Source organism: Mustela nivalis (assembly GCF_964662115.1).
Source record: "Mustela nivalis genome assembly, chromosome: 10".
In the NCBI taxonomy this organism is placed as follows: domain Eukaryota; kingdom Metazoa; phylum Chordata; class Mammalia; order Carnivora; family Mustelidae; genus Mustela; species Mustela nivalis.
Window position 1 is genome coordinate 109,933,769 of NC_139029.1, and position 19,390 is coordinate 109,953,158.

Below are 19,390 nucleotides of genomic sequence, written 5' to 3' on the forward strand. Positions count from 1 at the left end.
GAGGCCAAATTATTAAGGATTTTGAATGCCATGTTAGTAGTAGTTACCACCTTCTAACCATCTATGTGCTTACTAAATCCTGTGTGAAGCAGTTTACAAGGAGTATATCTCTTATCCTTTTCAACAACTTTATTTATATAATAATATTTGTTTCAGGAGTAAGGCCTGTGATTCATCAGTCTTACACAATACACAGTGCTCACAACACTTACCCTTCCCAATGTCCATCACCCTATACCTATCCCAGCCACCCTATCCCCTCACTCCTTTTTCAACAACTTTAAAAAGTAGATATGTTTTTTTAAAGATTTTATTTATTTGACAGAGAGACAGAGATCACAAAGAGGCAGAGCAGCCGTCAGAGAAAGAGAGAGAAGGGGAAGCAGGCTTCCTAGTGAGCAGGGAGCCCGATGCAGGGCTCGATCCCAGGACCCTGAGATCATGACCTAAGCCGAAGGCAGAGGCTTTAACCCACTGAGCCATCCAGGCGTCCCTAAAAAGTAGATATTATTAGTTCCATTTTATCATTTTTCTTAAGTAGGCTCCAGGCCCAAGTGGGGCTTGAACTCACAACCCCCGATATCAAGAGTCCCATGCTCTATCCACTGAGCCAGCCGGATACCCCTAGTTGCACTAGATGAGACTAGTGAAAAATGAAAAAATGAACCATTTTTCTCACAGATGAGAAAACCGAGATTCCGCCACTTGTCCAAAAATCACTAACTTCTACTAGCCAGAATACTAACTTCTACTCAAATTCAAGTCTGGCTGGCTCTAAAGCTATGCTCTTAACCACACTACTATTCTGCCTCAAGGATTTGGGACTTTAATCTGAAGATGCCGGGCAGCCATTAAAGATCTTTGAGTAGAAGAGAGACAAAGTCTGGGTTTTTAAAAACGTTCACTACTAGAAGCAGAATGGAAAACGGACTGGAGCAGAGGGGGGTCTGACCTCTTCTAAGTGAAAATTTGTTGACTCCCCAATTCGGGACTTAGGGTACTAAGGCTCCTGGTGACACCCAGTCATTCCACAGTTAAGTCGGCGAGAGCAAGGGCAGAGAGTTTGGGGTGATCTCCGCGTCGGCAGCCGGCGGGTCTGCAGAGTGAGGAGGGCTTGGAGGACGCAACTGGAAGCCTCTCGACGCTCTGCTACGTCTGCCTGTGGACCAGAGGCTTCCGCCGCCGCCTGCCATCCGCAGGTAGTGGTGTCGATCGCCGAGCTCCGATAGCCGCACTGGGTGTGGGGCCGCTGGTAGCGGCGCAGTCTCGGTAGGCAGGATGAGTTTGGCTGGGGGCCGGGCCCCCCGGAAGACTGCGGGGAACCGGCTTTCTGGGCTCCTGGAGGCAGAGGAGGAAGATGAGTTCTACCAGACGACTTATGGGGGTTTCACGGAGGCAAGAGCCGGGCCCAGGAAGAGGGAGGGGAGGAAGCTAAAAGGAGTCCAGAACAGAAACCTCGGACAAAGAAGGGGGCGGGGAATGTAGAGGAGCCCTGGGAGCTGGTACTGGAGACCGGGTGGGAGAGTCGCCGGGGGATGAAATGGAGCCTTGGAGAGGGGAGTCCTGGATGGGTTTGGAGGGGTCAGGGATGGAAGGGCTCTCCGGAGGCACCCCAGAATATGGAAGAAACCAATTGTGTACTTCTCTAGTTGCACGTTTCGCCGCACTTCCGACGTCTAACAACGTGCGCGAGCTCATCGTAGTCACGCGGTCTATACTCGTTGGCCCACTGCCTAGCTAGCTGTCCACCTGAAGTACAGAAAGGAGTCTCTTCAAAAGATAGAGGGGCTTAGTCTGCTCTTTTTTCGGCTTTCAACTCTTAATGTAAATGCTCCTTAGTTAACTAACCCTTCCTTGACTGCTGCTTAATAGAATAGAGCTCAAATTGTAATTAGATTTGGTTTGCCTACTTGTTTATACTTTTCTTTTTTTTTTTTTTTAAGATTTTATTTTGTTTATTTGTCAGAAGGAGAGCGAGAAAGCAAGCACAGGCAGGCAGAGGCAGAGGGAGAAGCAGGCTCCCCCCTGAGCAAGGAACCCGATGTGGGACTCGATCCTAGGACGCTGGGATCATGACCTGAGCTGAAGGCAGCTGCCTAACCAACTGAGCCACCCAGGCGTCCCTGTTTATACTTTTCTATTAGGTTGTAAGCTCTGTAAGTTTAGAAATGGTCTGTTTTCTTCAACGGTATACGTCCATTCTCTGGATTAGGTTGGTCCTGGTACTGATTGAATCTGTCCGTTGTTTTTTTTTTTTTTTTAAGATTTTATATTTATTTGTCAGACAGAGAGAGTACAGGCAGGCAGAGTGGCAGGCAGAGGCAGAGGGAGAAGCAGGCTCCTCGTGGAGCAAGGACCACCCCCCCACCCCCCCACCCCCTCCGTGTGGGACTGGATTCCAGGACACTGGCATCATGACTTGAGCCGAAGGCAGCTGCTTAACCTACTGAGCCACCCAGGCATCCTGAATCTGTCCATTCTTAAAATATCTTTTGAGAAGCTAGGGCAAGCCAACCACTGTTTTAAGTTCTGGGGGAAGCAGAGAGTATTGAAAACACCACTTTGTTTGTATTCCTGACCCCAGTGGGGCAACCAGTTGGATTAACAGTTGAAATACTGTGTGATAAAGAGTACGATAAGTATAGAGATGCTGTGGTAAAATGTGGGAGCCCAAGTTATTGGTCAGGATTGGCATCCCTGGGGAACATAGTGTTTAAACTCACTACAGTATGAAAAGTAAGCCTTGGCTGGGACCGGGGTAAGGAGAAAGGTTAACCCACCAAGGGTCTAGGGAGGAATGTGTAAAGGTATGGACTCGGTCTGGTATATGCATGCCTACTTTCATTCTCCAAACCTTACAGTAGAATAAAGGTTGGTAAGGCCGGAGGGAGTAGGCAAAGGCCAGACCATGTTGGGCCTTGTGAACCATGTTAGAGAGTTTACTCTCCATCCATTCATCAAAGTACCATGATCAAATATGTACTTTAGAAAGCTCACTCTTTAATGAGGAGAATGGCTTGAAGGAGGTAGTGGGAGTAGGGAAACATGGAAATTGAATCCACAGGACTTGATGACTGGGAGTCATTACTTACACATCCCTGACCAACTATAGTTTAAAATAGAACGTTCTCATCCCTCCCCCAAAGGCCATTTTCCTATTCCTGTCATTTTATGAGTCGTTATTTAATATGTACCGTTCATGCTTCCAAAAGAGATTAAAGGAGGCTTACCATACAAACAAAAAGTAGGAACAGTAAAAATAGAGACAGAACTGAAGTAATTGTACCAGGAGCCTCTGTTAAATTGGTAATAGCAATTGATATTAAATTTAGCTGTGAGCTTCCTGGCAGCCAAGCCCTGAATTTCTTTTTTCAGTAAGAAAGAGGCATATACATTCTTTAAGAGAGAGAAACTTATTCAGCATTAAACCCCAGGAAGAATTGCATTCTTGTATAAGATATATAAGGTAACAGGGGTTCAGTGGATAATGTAGAAACATTCTCTTATCTAGTCATGGCTATTAATGACCCTTGATAAAAGCCAAAGGAATGGTAGTAAATCCATAACTTAGTGAAAGCATTTTGATTGGACATTAAGCTACCGTGTGGTTGAATTACTCTCTGGTGAGATGACTTAATACTTAGAGCTAGGGGATTAATGTGTTCCCAGGCTGTCTTTCACAAACATCAGTTGGGAGGAAATGATGGTCATCTGTGCAAGATTGAACTCTGGCTAGCTTGGAGTGTCAACTGTCTGTGCTATTTGCCTGCTTTGGCAGCATGTGTACCAAGATCAGCTTGTTGGTCTACATCATTGATTGAAGGGAGAGCCACATGTTTGAGGTGCCACCCTGCCCAGTTGACTCCCCTGCCCCCAACTGTGTTTTTCCCTTTACTTTTCGATGTGACTGCCATTCTAGCCCTGACCTGTAGCCCCTCAATTCTAGGCTATACTCTATATGTTCTCTACTCCACTCAGCTACATACCTCCAGAGCTTTCTGAAACACCCCTTGTATACAGTTTTTCTATTTCCCCAAGTCTTCTTTGGCTCCCCATTATATGGAATACTGGTACCCCATAATTTATCTGTTCCAACACACCTGAGGAATGAGACCTATTTCTCATAAGTTTATGTCAGCAATGATTATCAGTGGTGGGACAAGTAAGGAGAGGGAGAGGATTGAGAATCACTTGCTTATAAATTATATAAGTCATTAATTTATTAGCCTGATATGTAAGTTTCTCGATTGACCGAATGCCGTCTTTTCAAGTCTTCTAGCATAGGGCAATTAGTTAATGTTGGAAGAAGGCTGTGCTGGAATCAAAGGCAGTCAGCTAGGAAGATTTCTTTACCAAGACAAACCTGCTTTACTTAGGTCTAAATATTCCATAAACAAAGTATACACATTCCTGCTTCTGCACCTTTTTTCTTGCTGTTCTATCTACCCATGATACCTCTGCCCTCTTGGCTGCCTGAACACTACCAGTATTTTATTTTATTTATTTATTTTTAAAGACTTTATTTATTTATTTGACAGAGAGATCACAAGTAGCAGAGAGGCAAGCAGAGGGGGAGGGGGAAGCAGGCTCTTTGCTGAGCAAGGAGACTGATGTGGGACTCATCCCAGGACCCTGGGATCATGACCTGAGTGGAAGGCAGTGACTTAACCGACTGAGCCACCCAGGCATCCCTCCCAGTATTTTAAACCACAACTCAAGTCATCTGTGTTCTTTAGAGTCTAAAACAGGGCTCAGCAAACCCTGACCTGCTGGTCAAATGTGGCCCACTGTTCTGGCCCTTCACAGTAAAAGTTTGCCAATCCCTGCTCTAAAGGAATAAAGTGTAAAGTTTAGACCTTCCCAGACCACCAGTCTATGGGAAGTGTGCCTTCCTCTGAGCTCCTGTACTTTTAAAAAGATTTATTGGGGCGCCTGGGTGGCTCAGTGGGTTAAGCCGCTGCCTTCGGCTCGGGTCATGATCTCAGGGTCCTGGGATCGAGTCCCGCGTTGGGCTCTGTGCTCGGCGGGGAGCCTGCTTCCTCCTCTCTCTCTCTCTCTCTCTCTCTGCCTGCCTCTCTGCCTACTTGTGATCTCTCTCTGTCAAATAAATAAATAAAATATTTTTTAAAAAATAATAAAAATAAAAAAAAAAGATTTATTTATTTATTTATTTGATAGAGAGAGAGAAAGCGGGAGCAGGGGCAGAGGGAGAGGAGAGAGAATCCTCAAACACACTCTCTGCTGAGCTGAGCACAGAGCCCAACATGTGGCTCAATCTCGGGACCCTGAGATCATGACCTGGGCTGAAATCAGGAGTTGACCACTTAACTGACTGAGCTACCCAGGCGTCCTTCCTGTAACATTTTAGTACTGTTTAGTACTGTTTGATACTTTATAGTTGCTTTGTATTCAAACTTCCTTTTACACTAAGTCCTGTCTTCTGCCAGACTGTGAGACCCCTGAAGGTAGAGATTAAACCACATCCTTTGTATCCCAGCATTTAACACAGTGTGCAACAAGTAAAGAGCAGTTGATTAATCTGGAAGGGGTGGTGCTGGTGCCAAAGGCCATCAGCTTGGAAGGCTTCTTGCCTGAAGAAATTGAAGGGCTGGGTTGGGAAGGAGAGCGGAGCAACTCTTAAATCAAGAAAGCAAAGAGAGTCTGTTCCTGGAGGGGCACTGATGACTCAGTGACAGTGAGAACCTCATCTCCCTATGTCCTCAGGAATCAGGTGATGATGAGTATCAAGGGGACCAGTCAGACACAGAGGATGAGGTGGACTCTGACTTTGACATTGATGAAGGGGATGAACCATCCAGTGATGGAGAAGCAGAAGAGCCAAGAAGGAAGCGCCGAGTAGTCACCAAAGCATATAAGGTGCTGAGGGTATCCTGGTTTTCTTGTACTTCCATAATTTCATCATTTCTGTTGTGCCCTTCATGAGGTCCCAGTACTCTGCTCCCCCACCCCCAACAGTCCAATTTCCTGCAGTGCTAGTTTTCTCTTAAGATCCTCATCTTTCTCCTTGTCACTTTTATTCCCTGGTATCTGATTCCAATCTCTCCCCAGGAGCCTCTCAAGAGCTTGAGGCCTCGAAAGGTCAGCACTCCAGCTGGTAGCTCTCAGAAGGCCCGAGAAGAGAAGGCACTGCTGCCACTAGAACTACAGGATGATGGCTCTGACAGTGAGTGCAGATGTTTGAGTCAATTGACAAAATTGGAACATAATGATAAAGTATTGTATCAGTGTTAAGTTTACCAAAGCTGATAACTATGCTATGGCTATATAAGAAAAACTATTATTATTATTATTATTTTAGTAATGATTTTATTTATTTGTTTGAGAGGGCATGAGAGGGGAGAGGTCAGAGGGAGAAGCAGACTCCCCACTAAGCAGGGAGCCCGATGTATGACTCGATCCTGGGACTCCATGATCATGACCTGAGCCAAAGGCAGCTGCCCAACCAACTGAGCCACCCAGGCATCCTATTCTTTTTTTTTTTTTTTTCTTTTTTTAAGATTTTATTTATTTAAGAGAGAAAGAGCGCCCTTGGGGTGGGGACAGAGTGAGAAACAGGCTGCCTGCTGCTGAGCAGGGAGCCCGATGTGGGATCGTGACCTGAGCTGAAAGCAGCTGCTTAACAGACTGAGCCACCCAGGTACCTGGAAAACCCTTATTCTTGGGAAATATACACTAAAGTATTTAAGGTCAAGAGCTAAGATGTGTGCAGCTTAACCCTCAGATCATTTGGGAAAACATATGCAATGCAAATGGGGCAAAAGCTTCACAGGAGTTGATCTGGTAAGGGATACATAGGTATTCTGTGGACTCTTCTTGCAACCTTTTTATAAGTTTGAAATGATTTCCAAACAAGTTTTAAAATTTTGAAAATAAATAAATAAAAGAGGTGGACATGAATTCAAAGATTTCTTCCTCTCTTACTTCTTTCCCAGGTCGGAAGTCTATGCGTCAGTCTACAGCTGAGCATACACGGCAGACATTCCTTCGGGTACAAGAGAGGCAGGGCCAGTCACGGCGGCGAAAGGGGCCCCACTGTGAACGGCCACTGACCCAGGAAGAGCTGCTCAGAGAGGCCAAGATCACAGAGGAGCTCAACTTACGTTCACTGGGTCAGTCTGTGGTCAGAGGGCTGAGGGGCCTGAGAAAAATGGAGACTGGAGGACCTGAGCAGCTGGGGAGATGGAGACTCTGAACGAGGGAATCAAAGGAAATGCAGAGTGAGGGATGAGGAACAAGAAACAAGGCAGTTAGCAGAGCTCTAAAGTACAAGTTACAGGGAAGAGGAAGTGTAAGAATTGCATAGAACCAAGTTCAAATCCTAGTTGTGCTGTTCGCTTGCTATAAGACTGCCAGCAAATTACTTAACCTACTTGTATCTTGCGGTTCTGGTTTACAAAGTGCCTACTTTAATGATAATCATGAAAATTAGAAATTTTCCAGAATTAGTTCATGAGATGAACTATTTTATTAATTTGTTTATTTATTTGACAGAGGGATCACAAGTAGGCAGAGAGGCAAGCAGAGAGAGAGGAGGAGGCAGGCTCCCTGCCAAGCAGAGAGCCCGATTCGAGGCTTGATCCCAGGACCCTGGGATCATGACCTGAGCCGAAGACAGAGGCTTTAACCCACAGAGCCAACCAAGCACCCCAAGATGAACTATTTTAAAGAAAAAATTCTTTAAAATTTCTTCAGTTTATATGCTGAGTACACAGTTGTTTACAATAATAGACTGTACAAAACATACTTTTTTTTTTTAAGAGAGTGAGAATTCTTGGGGAGGGTTACAGTGGGATGTGCAAAGGAAAAGGGAGAGAGGATCTTAAAACTCTGAGATCAAGACCTGAACTGAAATCAGGGGGTTGGATGCTTAACTGACTTAGCCACCCAGGTGCTCCAGAACACACATTCCTTTATAGGGTGTTGAGAGTCTTAAATCATGAGAGTACGTGAGGGAATAGCAGATTGCACACATCCCATCAAATGCTTAGTGTGGGGCATACATTCATTGGGTGAAATAACACAGAATCAGCTGTAGTATTTAATCTGTTCTTTTTCTTTCTCTATACCGCCCCCCCACCCCAGTCTTTCTTTCTCTGAATTTTTCTCTTACGTGAGCAAGAATGTATGGTTGAATGTTTGTTTGTTTGTTTGTTTGTTTGTTTTAAAGATTTTATTTATTTATTTTACAGAGAGAGATCACAAGTAGACAGAGAGGCAGGCAGAGAGAGAGAGGGAAGCAGGCTCCCTGCTGAGCAGAGAGCCCGATGCGGGACTCGATCCCAGGACCCTGAGATCATGATCTGAGCTGAAGGCAGTGGCTTAACCCACTGAGCCACCCAGGCACCCCTGGTTGAATGTTTATAGCCCAAATGTGGAGTGGAAGATTCTTTACACAGAATATCTGAGACCCAATCCATTCCACTTTTTATATTTCTCAAATTTAGATAACTCCAAAAGAACACAATGATTGAGAAAAGGTTTACTTCACTTCCAATATCTTCAGGATATATTTTCATGACTGTTTTATTATACTGACTTTAAAATTGGATATTTAATCTTTATCTGTATAATGGTAATTCAGTGCTTTCAAGCAGTAGCTGTCCCTCAAAACAGAAATGATTTAGAGCCATCACAAACAGTGAGGTGACCTTGATGTCACTGTAATTAGAGTCCACATCCTTTGACCACATTGGTTGGTTTGGACCACTGTAAAGAGGGTAACTCCCAGGCTTCTTACATCAGTAACTGACATAGGAGACCTTGCAGAAGCTTGTTTGGCAGGGGAAAATGAGTTCATTTTTGAACATGTTGTATTTGAGGGGTCTAGAAACAGTCCATACAGTGCTTAGAGTTCAGTTCAGTGTACACACCCGGGTTTGGGCAAAAGATCTGCGCTGGAAACAAATTTGAAAGTCTGTTGAGTAAAGATAGCACTGTTGATGTTGGAGTGGTCAGATCAGCCAGGGAGAAAGCATGAGGAAGAGAAGACAGAGGTGGAAGGGAATCCTGCAGACACTAGAATGTAATGGGCTCATCAAAGAGGAGCTTAGCAGTGGCCAGAGAGTTAGAGAACTCCAGGAGAATTGCCTTAAGAATGCCAAGCAAAGAGAATGTTTGAGAGTCTCTTCTGAATGCTGCAGAGATGTCACCCAAGAGGAGAATGGAGAAGTGTCCATTTGTTTTGGTGACAAAGAAGTCAGAGGTGACCTTAAAGAGCGCTTTTTGAGAACCACACCATTTTGAAGCAGGCTTAAAAAGTTTGGCTGTGAAGGGTGGAAGAAGGAATAAAAGCTATAGGGTCTAGGGTCAATGTAGAGTTTTCTTTGCTTGTTTTATTCAAAGATCGGAGGAACTCAGTCTTTGATGAGAAGCACCTGAGTATAATGACAAAGAAGAAAGAAAGGATAGTTAATAGTGCAGGTTTTCGGAGAAGGGGTAGCTAGAGCACAGGTGAAGGAATTAGCTTAAGAGGGAGGGAGGGAGGATGGCTTATAGTTGGAGGTTAGTAACCCATAACAGAACGTTGGAGTGGTTCTCATCTGATGTTTTTTAGGCACTATCACCTGTCAGGTGTTGGGCATAGGGTTGAAAGCTTGAGGGGAGAGTGAAGAGTGTTTGAAATTTTGAGATAGAATATTCTGTTGATGTTGGGGGAGTCTTAAATTTTGGGAACATGGGGCGCCTGGGTGGCTCAGTGGGTTGGGGCCTCTGCCTTCAGCTCAGGTCATGATCTCAGGGTCCTGGAATCGAGCCCCGCATCGGGCTCTCTGCTCTGCGGGGAGCCTGCTTCCTCCTCTCTCTGGCTGCCTTCCTGCTTACTTGTGATCTCTCTCTGTCAAATAAATAAATAAAATCTTTAAAAAAAAAAAATTGGGGGGAACATACGTTCATAGTCTGCCCTGTTGTATAATACTTCTCCAGGAGCACTCAGCAATCCAGGTCTGGGTCATGGTGTTTTGATTGATAAGAGTGACTAAAATGATAGACTGAGGAACCTAACCTTGATTTACAAAGGAAATGAAGCCTGGAAGGGGCCACTAGGAGAGAGAATATGGAGAGGTCTGTGTACGGGAGGAAGAACAGAGGTATCTAGAGAGGGGAGCAAAAGACCCAAAGGGTAGGATGTTGGGGCCAGAGCCTGGGATGAGTGATTGCAGTATTTCAGAGCTGGGGCAGTTGCAGGCAGTAACGAAGTATGGGCTGTAGCTGGAGCGGAATGGAATAACTCAAGTGTCCTAGACAGGAAGATTGTTGAGAGATGAGATTGGTAAAGAAACTATGGCGATGGGAGGTTGAAGGGATTACCCGTGTGTGCATGTTTGAGGTCACCGGCGTGACGTAGGATGACAGGAGTTGGTGGAGAGGAAGAGTGGAAAGGATTGCTGAAGTCTTTGGTGAGGGAGGGAGGGAGCATGACAGGAAGGAGAGGTGATCTAACCCAGTGGCATCTGTGTCAGCGGGGAGGTGGGTCTGCAGATGGGTAGAGGAGCTGTGGTGTAAAGCGCAAAGTGCGCTCAGCGGGACACAGGCACGCCCTGCTTAGGATGTGGCAGGATGAGCAGCCTCTGCCAGAGGGTTGCAGGGAGAGCAGGGCCTGACAGGGTGATGGGCTTCTGGGAAGACAAGTTACCGAGGGCATGCTGAGGGAGCAACTAGAGGACATAGATGCATTGGTTGATTATGGAGGATTTCTGGAAGGCACAGGGAAGTGTTCGAAAGGAGAAGGGTTTGAAGGTTGGCTGAAGGGAAAGAAAGCAATATTACCTATCCGAATTCCAAGTTCAAAAGAGGCTAAATCATTGGTGGGGTTCCCAGAGCACACTTTTCTGACCCGACTTTATCTTGAGGATTGTACCCACATTTAAGAAACAGAAATTTGGAGTTCATTCAGCGGAAAGGGACAGGAATATTTCTGACCACAGAGCATTAACAAATACTTGTTGAGTGCCTGTAATGTGCGGAACACTGCCCAGCCCCGGGAATATGTAGGTAGTAATGAGTCACAGTCATTGTCCTTGAGGAAGAGACGTGTATTGGAACCACAAACTGCTGTAGTGCAGTGTCACTAGTCTGCCAGGGGACTGTGGTGAATTACAAGAGTGCTTGGAAGGAGAGGCAGCTATTCACTCAGCTCGTTGTTGCCACATGACAATGCAAGTGCAGGGTTGCCAGATTTTCTTGTTATTTTAAGAGGAACCAGAAATCTCTATGTTCATGTACTTTTTAAAGATTTTATTTATTTATTTATTTGACAGAGAGAGAGACACAGCAAGAGAGGTAATACAAGTAGTGGGAGTGGGAGAGGGAGAAGCAGGCTTCCCATTAACGGGGAGCCCCATGCTGGGCTTGATCCCAGGTCTCCAGGATCATGACCTAAGCCAAAGGCAGATGCTAAACGACTGAGCCACCCAGGTGCCCTGAAATCTCTGTTTAAATGTAATTTCCTTAGGGTGTCTACGTGGCTCAGTCAGTTAAATATCCAGCTCTTGATTTCAGCTGAGGTCATGATCTCAGGGTCCTGGGATTGGGCTCTACATCAGGCTGTAGCAGCAGGGAATCTGCTTGAGGATTCTCTCCCTCTCCCCATCCCACCATGTGCTCACACACTCTATCCCCTCCCCCAAATAAATCTTAAAAAAATAAAATAAAATAATACGATACAAAACAGATCACACAAAACACTTAAGTGGGCTGCCCAGCTTATAACCTCTGAGAGTGTATCTCAAAACCATTTTTACGAGGAATGGCTTGGTGAAATGGGCATTGTGATCAGCCTGGAGAGACATGGACAATAACTTCAACTGTGTCAAGGACTGTCATATGGAAGACAGACCAGACCTGCATTCTTTATAGGCCCAAAAGATAAAACTGTCATCAGGCATCATATTTCAGCTTAAAATAGGAAGGGGCTCTGTAATGACCAAAGATGCCTGAAGACACAGCGAGATGCTCTTGCTGGGAGCAAGTGGACAGGGCAGGTGTGGAGGGATACAGAGGGAAACAGCAGGCTCCTTATCCAAGGGTCTCTTCTAGTTCTAAAGTCCTCCTCTTCTGAGTTCATGAGAGGTTTCATGAACAGGACAGGAGAAATGGGCAGAGAGGATATTGGGGGCAAGCAGAAAACGTCAGAAGTAGAGGTGCGAGGGGGCCTCAGGATTTGTGTGAATGGCTTAGGCAGAGACTGGACAGCCAGGAAGGTCGTCAAGACTGTGGGACAGAAGTGACTTTGGGCACAGGGGGAACTCACCTTCCCCTCATTCTTTCCTTTGACCCTGAAGAGACATACGAGAGGCTCGAGGCTGACAAAAAGAAGCAGGTGCACAAGAAGCGGAAGTGCCCAGGGCCCATAATCACCTATCATTCGGTGACGGTGCCGCTTGTTGGGGAGCCAGGCCCTAAAGAGGAGAATGTGGATGTGGAAGGGTGAGTGTGTCACAAGGAAGAAGGGGAGAGAGCCTTCTCCTGCCCTCCTTAACTCTCCTCACGCAGCTCTCTCCAACACACGGATGTCCTTCAGAGCCCTTTTCCCTCAGCTCCGTGTTTCTTTTAGCTTCTCATTCTCTCCAGTTTTTCATTCAACCCAGCTTGCTTTTCCCCATCTGTCACTTTGATTTTCTCAGAACGTTCTCATCACTCTGCCTCCTTCATCTCTTTCCTTGACTGTCTGATCTCTCTTTATCTGTTGTTTTTTCTCCTCAGAAGTTTTTGTGTTTCTGTCTCTCCCCTTAGACTGGATCCTACTCCCACAGCCTCTGCGCTGACTCCCCGTGCAGGCACTGGACCCACCGTCCCTCCAGCTCGCTGCTCCCGTACCTTCATCACTTTTAGCGATGATGCAACATTTGAGGAATGGTTTCCCCAAGGGCGGCCCCCAAAGGTCCCTGTTCGGGAGGTCTGCCCTGTCACCCATCGGCCAGCCCTGTACCGGGACCCTGTCACAGACATCCCCTATGCCACTGCTCGAGCCTTCAAGATCATCCGTGAGGCCTACAAGAAGTACATCACTGCCCACGGACTGCCGCCCACTGCCTCAGCGCTGGGCCCTGGCCCGCCACCTCCCGAGCCCCTCCCAGGTTCTGGGCCCCGAGCCTTGCGCCAGAAAATTGTCATCAAATAAGATGCTTAGTCCTTGGAAACCCCTCTCCTGCCCTGACTTGGGGCTCTTCATGTTTCCCCTTGTCTCCCTACTTCTTCCCTTTGTCAGCTCTGAACTTTGCCCAGCCCTTTTCTATATTTCTTTCCCCCCGGTTCCTGCTGGTTTTGTGTTTTTTAATCTAATAAAGAAGAAGCATCCCCTTCGTCTGGTGTCTGATCTAGAGTTGGGAGCAAGAAGTCTTTGTGAATGTCTGAGTATATAAGGGTCTTCATTTTATTTAATAGAGTTGATCGTGAGCTTCCTTTTTTTTTTTTTTTAAAGATTTTATTTATTTATTTGACAGAGAGAGATCACAAGTAGGCAGAGAGAGAGAGAGGAGAAAGCAGGCTTCCTGCTGAGCAGAGAGCCCGATGTGGGACTCGATCCCAGGACCCTGAGATCATGACCCGAGCTGAAGGCAGCGGCTTAACCCACTGAGCCACCCAGGTGCCCCGTGAGCTTCCTTTTTTAAAATTCTAAGTATTCATTCCTGCAGCTGGATTATAAATACCTTTAAATTAGACATCCAAACAAATTTTTTTTTAATTTTATTTATTTGACACAGAGAGAGAGATCACAAGTAGGCAGAAAGGCAGGCAGAGAGAGAGAAGGGAGGAAGCAGGCTCCCTGCAGAGCGGAGAGCCTCACGTGGGGCTCAATCCCAGAACCCTGAGATCATGACCTGAGCTGAAGGCAGAGGCTTTAACCCACTGAGCCACCCAGGCGCTCCCCAAACAAAATTCTTATACTTACCTTTATATCACCTTGTAGTCACTGCTTGGAATATAGCAAGGCACCAAATAAGTAGGAACTGGGTGATTCTCCTAGAACAGTTGCTCAGACTGAGGCTGCTAGCACAAGGGGAAGGAAGTGCCATGGCTGTTGGTGGCCACTAGAGGCTCTCAGGGCCGGGCAGGGTATGGGGGCTGTGTATATGTGATCTCCCACCACCCCCCACCTGGCCAGAGCTAAAATAATAAAATGCTGAGCTCACTGTTCCCCCACCCTCTTCCCCAGCACTGGGCTCCTCCCGCTGCTGGGACAGTGCTCCAGTAGCACCGACAGACCAACTGACAGAAGGGGAGGTGAGAAGGGAGGTGGCCACCAGGACTGGTAGGTGGGGAAGGCAGGGGGCTTATGGATCAGAGCCTGGCGGGAGATGGGAGGAGAGGGGTGTCTCCTATTGGGAATGATACGGAGTGTGTCTCTGTCTCTCAGCATATGTTTCTGCCACCGTCCGTCCTATCTCTTAACAGTAGTTTACATTGTCGGTGCAAGTATCTCACACACTTTCTGGGTCTTTCATATTTGGCATGGTGTGTATGTGTAGCTTGTGTGTATTTTCCCTAATGTAAAAGACTGTGAGTTTAATCTTCCTACTGTTTTTAGAGAAACTTTATCGCATTTAGAAGGCATTTCCCAACCATTGGTCCGGTGTCACCTTCCCGTCCAAAGCCGGGGACAAATTGTAGGGACTCGGTCCCTTCTGAGACCGTACCACCCTTCCCCCAACCTGGAAGTCCCCCAGCTCTTCTGAGCCCTTGCTTTCCCTTGGGATTTAGAGTTTTAGCAAACATAGAAAGTGAAATTGTGATTCCCCCACAATAAAAGAGGAAATGAGGGTAGAGGAAGAGAACTGTCTCTTTTACTCCCAACCCCCCCACCTTGCTTTCTTAAACCAGTTTAGGGAAAAGGCTGGATTATGAGGAAGAGAGGAGGAATTTCCCTGAAGTTCTCTATATGCCCCCCCCCTTCCTCTCAATGGGAACTGGGCATGGGGCCAGCTGTGTTGGCAGGGCCCTTGACAGCTGTGCTTGGGCAAGAGGCACCAACGGGCAAGGTTATAGGGGAGGGTGCTGCCAGGATTTCTCTGTCATACAATGGGCAGATAGATCCAGCTTGGATGCCTGGGATCCCCATCCAGAGTGGCTGAAGCTGGGGAAGCAGGAAGAAGCAAGCTCTGGTTCTAACTACACAACATAACCTCTCCCCATCTTCCCATGCCTGACTAGATTTCTAACCTTCAAGGCAGCTAGTTCATTGTTCTACCCTCGGCTGGTTTATGTCCTGCTACGTCTGTGTACATCTTTCCATTATCCAATCACTTTCCCCATGTCCCCCAGGCTCCGTGAGTGCCACACAGTGGGGAGGGGGTGGGGGCCATCATGTCATCGTATCAGAAGGAACTGGAGAAATACAGAGACATAGATGAAGATGAGATCCTAAGGACCTTGAGCCCTGAGGAGCTAGAGCAGCTGGACTGCGAGCTACAGGAGATGGACCCCGAGGTAGGGGCCCCAGCACAGGCGACCAGGAGCAGTCTCCAGGCATTTGGGAAGGGTGAGGGGTCCTGGGTGGCTAAGTTCAGGGATGCCTACAGGGCTTGGAGTCCCCAGGGGGCCAGGGAAAAGGTGTCTGTAGATGTTTTAGGGAGCCCTGGAGGTGCTCCAGATCAGAGGTCTTACTTGCTCCCCAAAACTCATCCCTAAGAATATGCTCCTGCCAGCTGGACTACGACAACGTGATCAGACAAAGAAGAGTCCAACAGGGCCCCTGGACCGGGATGCCCTTTTGCAGTACCTGGAGCAGCAGGCACTAGAGGTCAAAGAGCGTGATGACTTGGTGCCCTTCACAGGCGAGAAGAAAGGTATTGAGACCCTAACAACCATGCCTACCCAAATCCAAATGGGTGTCTCTCAAGTGTACCCCCTCCAGCTTCCCTCCCACCTTCCAGCTTCTAGCTGCCCAGGGACTTGGCCACCCTGAAACCTACATGCCATCTTTCACTCTTCAACTTTTAGAAGAGATCAGGGGACCCAGTAGTCCTGAGCTGGTAGAGGACTCAGGCTTTACAGTGGCTCCTAATGACCCAGACCTCTACCTCCTGGAGAAGGAAAGGAAGCTGGAGACCAGGATCTTAGGAGGAATGACCTCTACCTGAACCATCCTTCATCTCCCCATCAGGGAAACCCTATATTCAGCCCAAGAGAGAAATTCCTGCACAGGAGCAGATCACCCTGGAGCCTGAACTGGAAGAGGCACTCGCCAATGCCACAGATGCTGAAATGTGTGATATTGCAGGTGGGCTGCTGTGGGAAGTTGAGGAGGGCGGGGACACCAGGGCCAGGGGTTTCCACCCAGGGCATGGGACTAGTGACGAAGGCCCTGAATAGGACACAGAAAGCCTCAGGTCGTGGTTTAAAAAATTTTGTTGGTTTATATATTCACTCGTTCATTTTTTAATTTCGTCATTCACATCTCAAAGGCAATTTTACAGGGATTGTAAGGCAGATAAAAGTGGAACTACCCCGGCTGAAAACAGGAGAAAGTCAGACTCCCTCACTCTCACACACACACCCTTTTTTTCTGAATGTGAAATGCTGTTGTTGTTTTTCTCTCCCTCATCCTCTAGGGGTTCTTTAGGGACCTACCCTTAGCCCTGTCTCAAAGTCTTAAAAACCACCACCTTAAGCAGTTCATGGAAGGGAACTCTGGGACCTAGGGATAGTGGGAACCTCGTTGGAAGAGCGAAGAGGTCAGGCCTTAAAACTACAACTGATTCAGATTGAGGAGGGAGAGGGGCTGGGAACAAACCCGTAGCCCCTCTACTTGCTCTCTCCAGCAATTCTGGGCATGTACACTCTGATGAGTAACAAGCAATACTATGACGCCATCTGCAGCGGAGAGATTTGCAACACGGAAGGCATCAGCAGTAAGTGTGTCTGGGGGCATGGCACCCGGGGCTTTGGCAGGCAGTCCCAAAGTCAGAGGAAAGGTAGTGAAGGGTGAGACAGGGGGATCATGGAGAGAGTATGGTACATGAATAATAGGAGAACCAATGGGGGGGAGATTGTGGGAGACATATTGGGGTTTCCTTCTGGTCCTCACCCACCAGGCGTGGTGCAGCCTGACAAGTACAAACCAGTGCCAGATGAGCCCCCAAATCCCACAAACATCGAGGAGATCCTAAAGAGTGTTCGAAACAATGACAAGGAGCTAGAGGAGGTGAACCTCAATAACATACAGGTATCTGATCGCCCCCTGCCATTCTTCCCACTAAACTATGCGAGTCCCAGATACGTGAGTTCCTTAGCCTGCCATCTCTTCCCCTGTGACAGGACATCCCGATCCCCATGCTAACAGAGTTATGTGAGGCAATGAAGACAAATACCTACGTCCGGAGCTTCAGTCTGGTGGCCACAAGGAGTGGTGACCCCATTGCCAATGTAAGGCAACTTGAAATCCCTAGCCCTCCCCCTGTACCATGACATGTACCCCCACCAGGGCTGTCTGAAGGGGTTGTGCTGGGGGTGCTATTCCCATCATGTTCTCTTAAGGTAGCTTGATGGAGACTCTACCCTCACTCCTATGGCTCATTGCTCTGAAATCTTCAGATTGCCTTCTCAGAGAGCCACAACCGTCTCATCAGCCCACCGACTCCACCACACGCTTACCTCTGTGCTTCCCCCTACTACCTGCATTCCCTTCTGTCTCCCTCTAGCCTCTAGCTCCTCAAGGCCTCTTCTTAAAGAGCTGTGTTCCCTCTTGCTCCTGTTCTCTCTTTCCTCAGTCACTTGTGAAACTGTCCCCTAATCCTAACCCAAGTCCCTACTCCCCAGGCGGTGGCAGACATGTTGCGTGAGAATCGTAGCCTCCAGAGCTTGAACATTGAATCCAACTTCATCAGCAGCACAGGGCTCATGGCTGTGCTGAAGGCAGTTCGGGAAAATGCCACACTCACTGAGCTCCGTGTAGACAATCAGGTCAGCATTCCCTTCCTCTGGTCTTTGCATTCAGCTAATATTCACTGACTCTCTTCCCTTGGGCAGCCACTACTGGGTCAGGATCTCATCTACTTTTATTTGAATTCTCCTCTTCATTGTCTCTATGAAGGGAGCCAAGTCAGCCCCTCATCACCCACTGTGATGAAACAAGCTTCTTTGACCCCCCAAAGGGTTGGTGGTATGGGACCATGAACAACACAGAGAGTATAGCTGATGGGTCTCATCTCTTCCTCCCCTAGCGCCAGTGGCCTGGCGATGCAGTGGAGATGGAGATGGCCACTGTGCTGGAACAGTGTCCCTCCATTGTCCGCTTTGGCTACCACTTTACACAGCAGGGGCCACGAGCTCGGGCGGCCCAGGCCATGACCCGGAACAATGAACTACGTGAGTAAATGCAGACATGTTCTATGGAGGAAAGGGCAAGGAAGTAGTGGATCCTCTGGAAAGCTGACTTAGTGACTAATAGCCTGGGGTGCTGCCAAAGCAATAATCTCATGAGAAGTCCTAAGTGACCAGAAAGTAGATAGAAAAGTCCCCTGCCCCAAATTTATACCTGTAGAAAGGAGGAAAAGAATCTAGACATACCTGTTTGTGGGCATGGTATTTTTATTTGCCATGTCATTTCTTATTTTGCTTTGTTAATGAGGGGTGGGTATGCTTGCTGGCCGAAGACTTTACCTCTTTAAGAGTCTGGCCGAGGAACTGGAAAGGGGAAGAAGAGCATCTGCAGGAAGGAGAAGATGGAACAAAGACTCGTGTTTACTCTCTCCCGTTACAGGTCGCCAGCAAAAAAAGAGATAACACTACCTTTTCCCCTTACCAACTAGAGCTGGGAGCCCTAAATGTCTAAATCCTCATCTCTCCCCTTCCTGTAAATAAAGGCCCTTCTGTCCATTCTGCCTGCCTCCTTCCTTGGGCTTTGGGGTGGGAATGTTGGCGCTAACCCCCAAGGGTTACTGCCAGTTCATAGGGGATTATTTATACTCTGGGGATCAGCAAGCAGGGAGGGTCAAGTTACTAGGCAGAGGTGGGGGAGCTCCCTCCCTTGGTGTTCCCCATGGCCCTGCCAATGCTGTTAGTCCCTTCTGCTCTCATAGGGTACCTACCCTAGCCCTCCTTCCAGATGTGGCCAGGCCCCCTGGTGCCTACCCACAACCCTCATGTGATCTGGAGGAGGAAAGGACTTTGAATGGAGGTGAGGAAGAAGGCAGAGAACATGAAGGGCAAAGACCTCCTTCTGACAGACTTATTAATAGGGCATTGGGCTGCGTGCAGCTGACGCTTGGCATGACTTTGGTAGAAGGTGGGGGAGGGGTTAGAAGTATGGGGAGCCATGTACCTTGCAGGGAAAAGTTAGCCAGGCTAGAATGCAGATTTAAAATCCTGAAATGGGGGGCACCTGGATGGCTCAGTCAATTAAGCATCTGACTCTTGATCTCAGCCCAGGTCT

At 47.6% G+C, this 19,390-nt stretch overlaps 2 protein-coding genes across 5 annotated transcripts; both read left to right on the forward strand.

Annotated features, from left to right (window-relative positions):
- Positions 1 to 336: 336 nt before the first annotated feature.
- Positions 337 to 13,319, forward strand: VPS72 (vacuolar protein sorting 72 homolog). Its single transcript, XM_082685897.1, has 6 exons — positions 337 to 1,395; positions 5,725 to 5,877; positions 6,070 to 6,184; positions 6,954 to 7,130; positions 12,300 to 12,444; positions 12,751 to 13,319. The coding sequence occupies exons 1-6, from the start codon at positions 1,279 to 1,281 to the stop codon at positions 13,136 to 13,138; spliced, it is 1,095 nt and encodes a 364-aa protein (XP_082542023.1). The 5' UTR covers positions 337 to 1,278; the 3' UTR covers positions 13,139 to 13,319.
- A 629-nt stretch (positions 13,320 to 13,948) lies between these two features.
- On the forward strand, positions 13,949 to 18,834 carry TMOD4 (tropomodulin 4). 4 transcript variants are annotated; one of them, XM_082685899.1, is made up of 10 exons: positions 13,949 to 14,269; positions 15,280 to 15,444; positions 15,647 to 15,803; positions 16,121 to 16,237; positions 16,779 to 16,868; positions 17,052 to 17,182; positions 17,275 to 17,382; positions 17,776 to 17,919; positions 18,180 to 18,342; positions 18,736 to 18,834. In XM_082685899.1, the coding sequence occupies exons 2-9, from the start codon at positions 15,322 to 15,324 to the stop codon at positions 18,330 to 18,332; spliced, it is 1,023 nt and encodes a 340-aa protein (XP_082542025.1). In that variant the 5' UTR covers positions 13,949 to 14,269; positions 15,280 to 15,321; the 3' UTR covers positions 18,333 to 18,342; positions 18,736 to 18,834. The 4 variants fall into 4 exon arrangements, with proteins under 4 accessions (XP_082542025.1, XP_082542024.1, XP_082542026.1 ...); XM_082685898.1 differs by having other exon boundaries at positions 13,951 to 14,269; positions 18,180 to 18,324; positions 18,719 to 18,834; XM_082685900.1 differs by lacking the exon at positions 15,280 to 15,444 and having other exon boundaries at positions 13,955 to 14,269; positions 18,180 to 18,324; positions 18,719 to 18,834.
- The last annotated feature ends 556 nt before the right edge of the window (positions 18,835 to 19,390 follow it).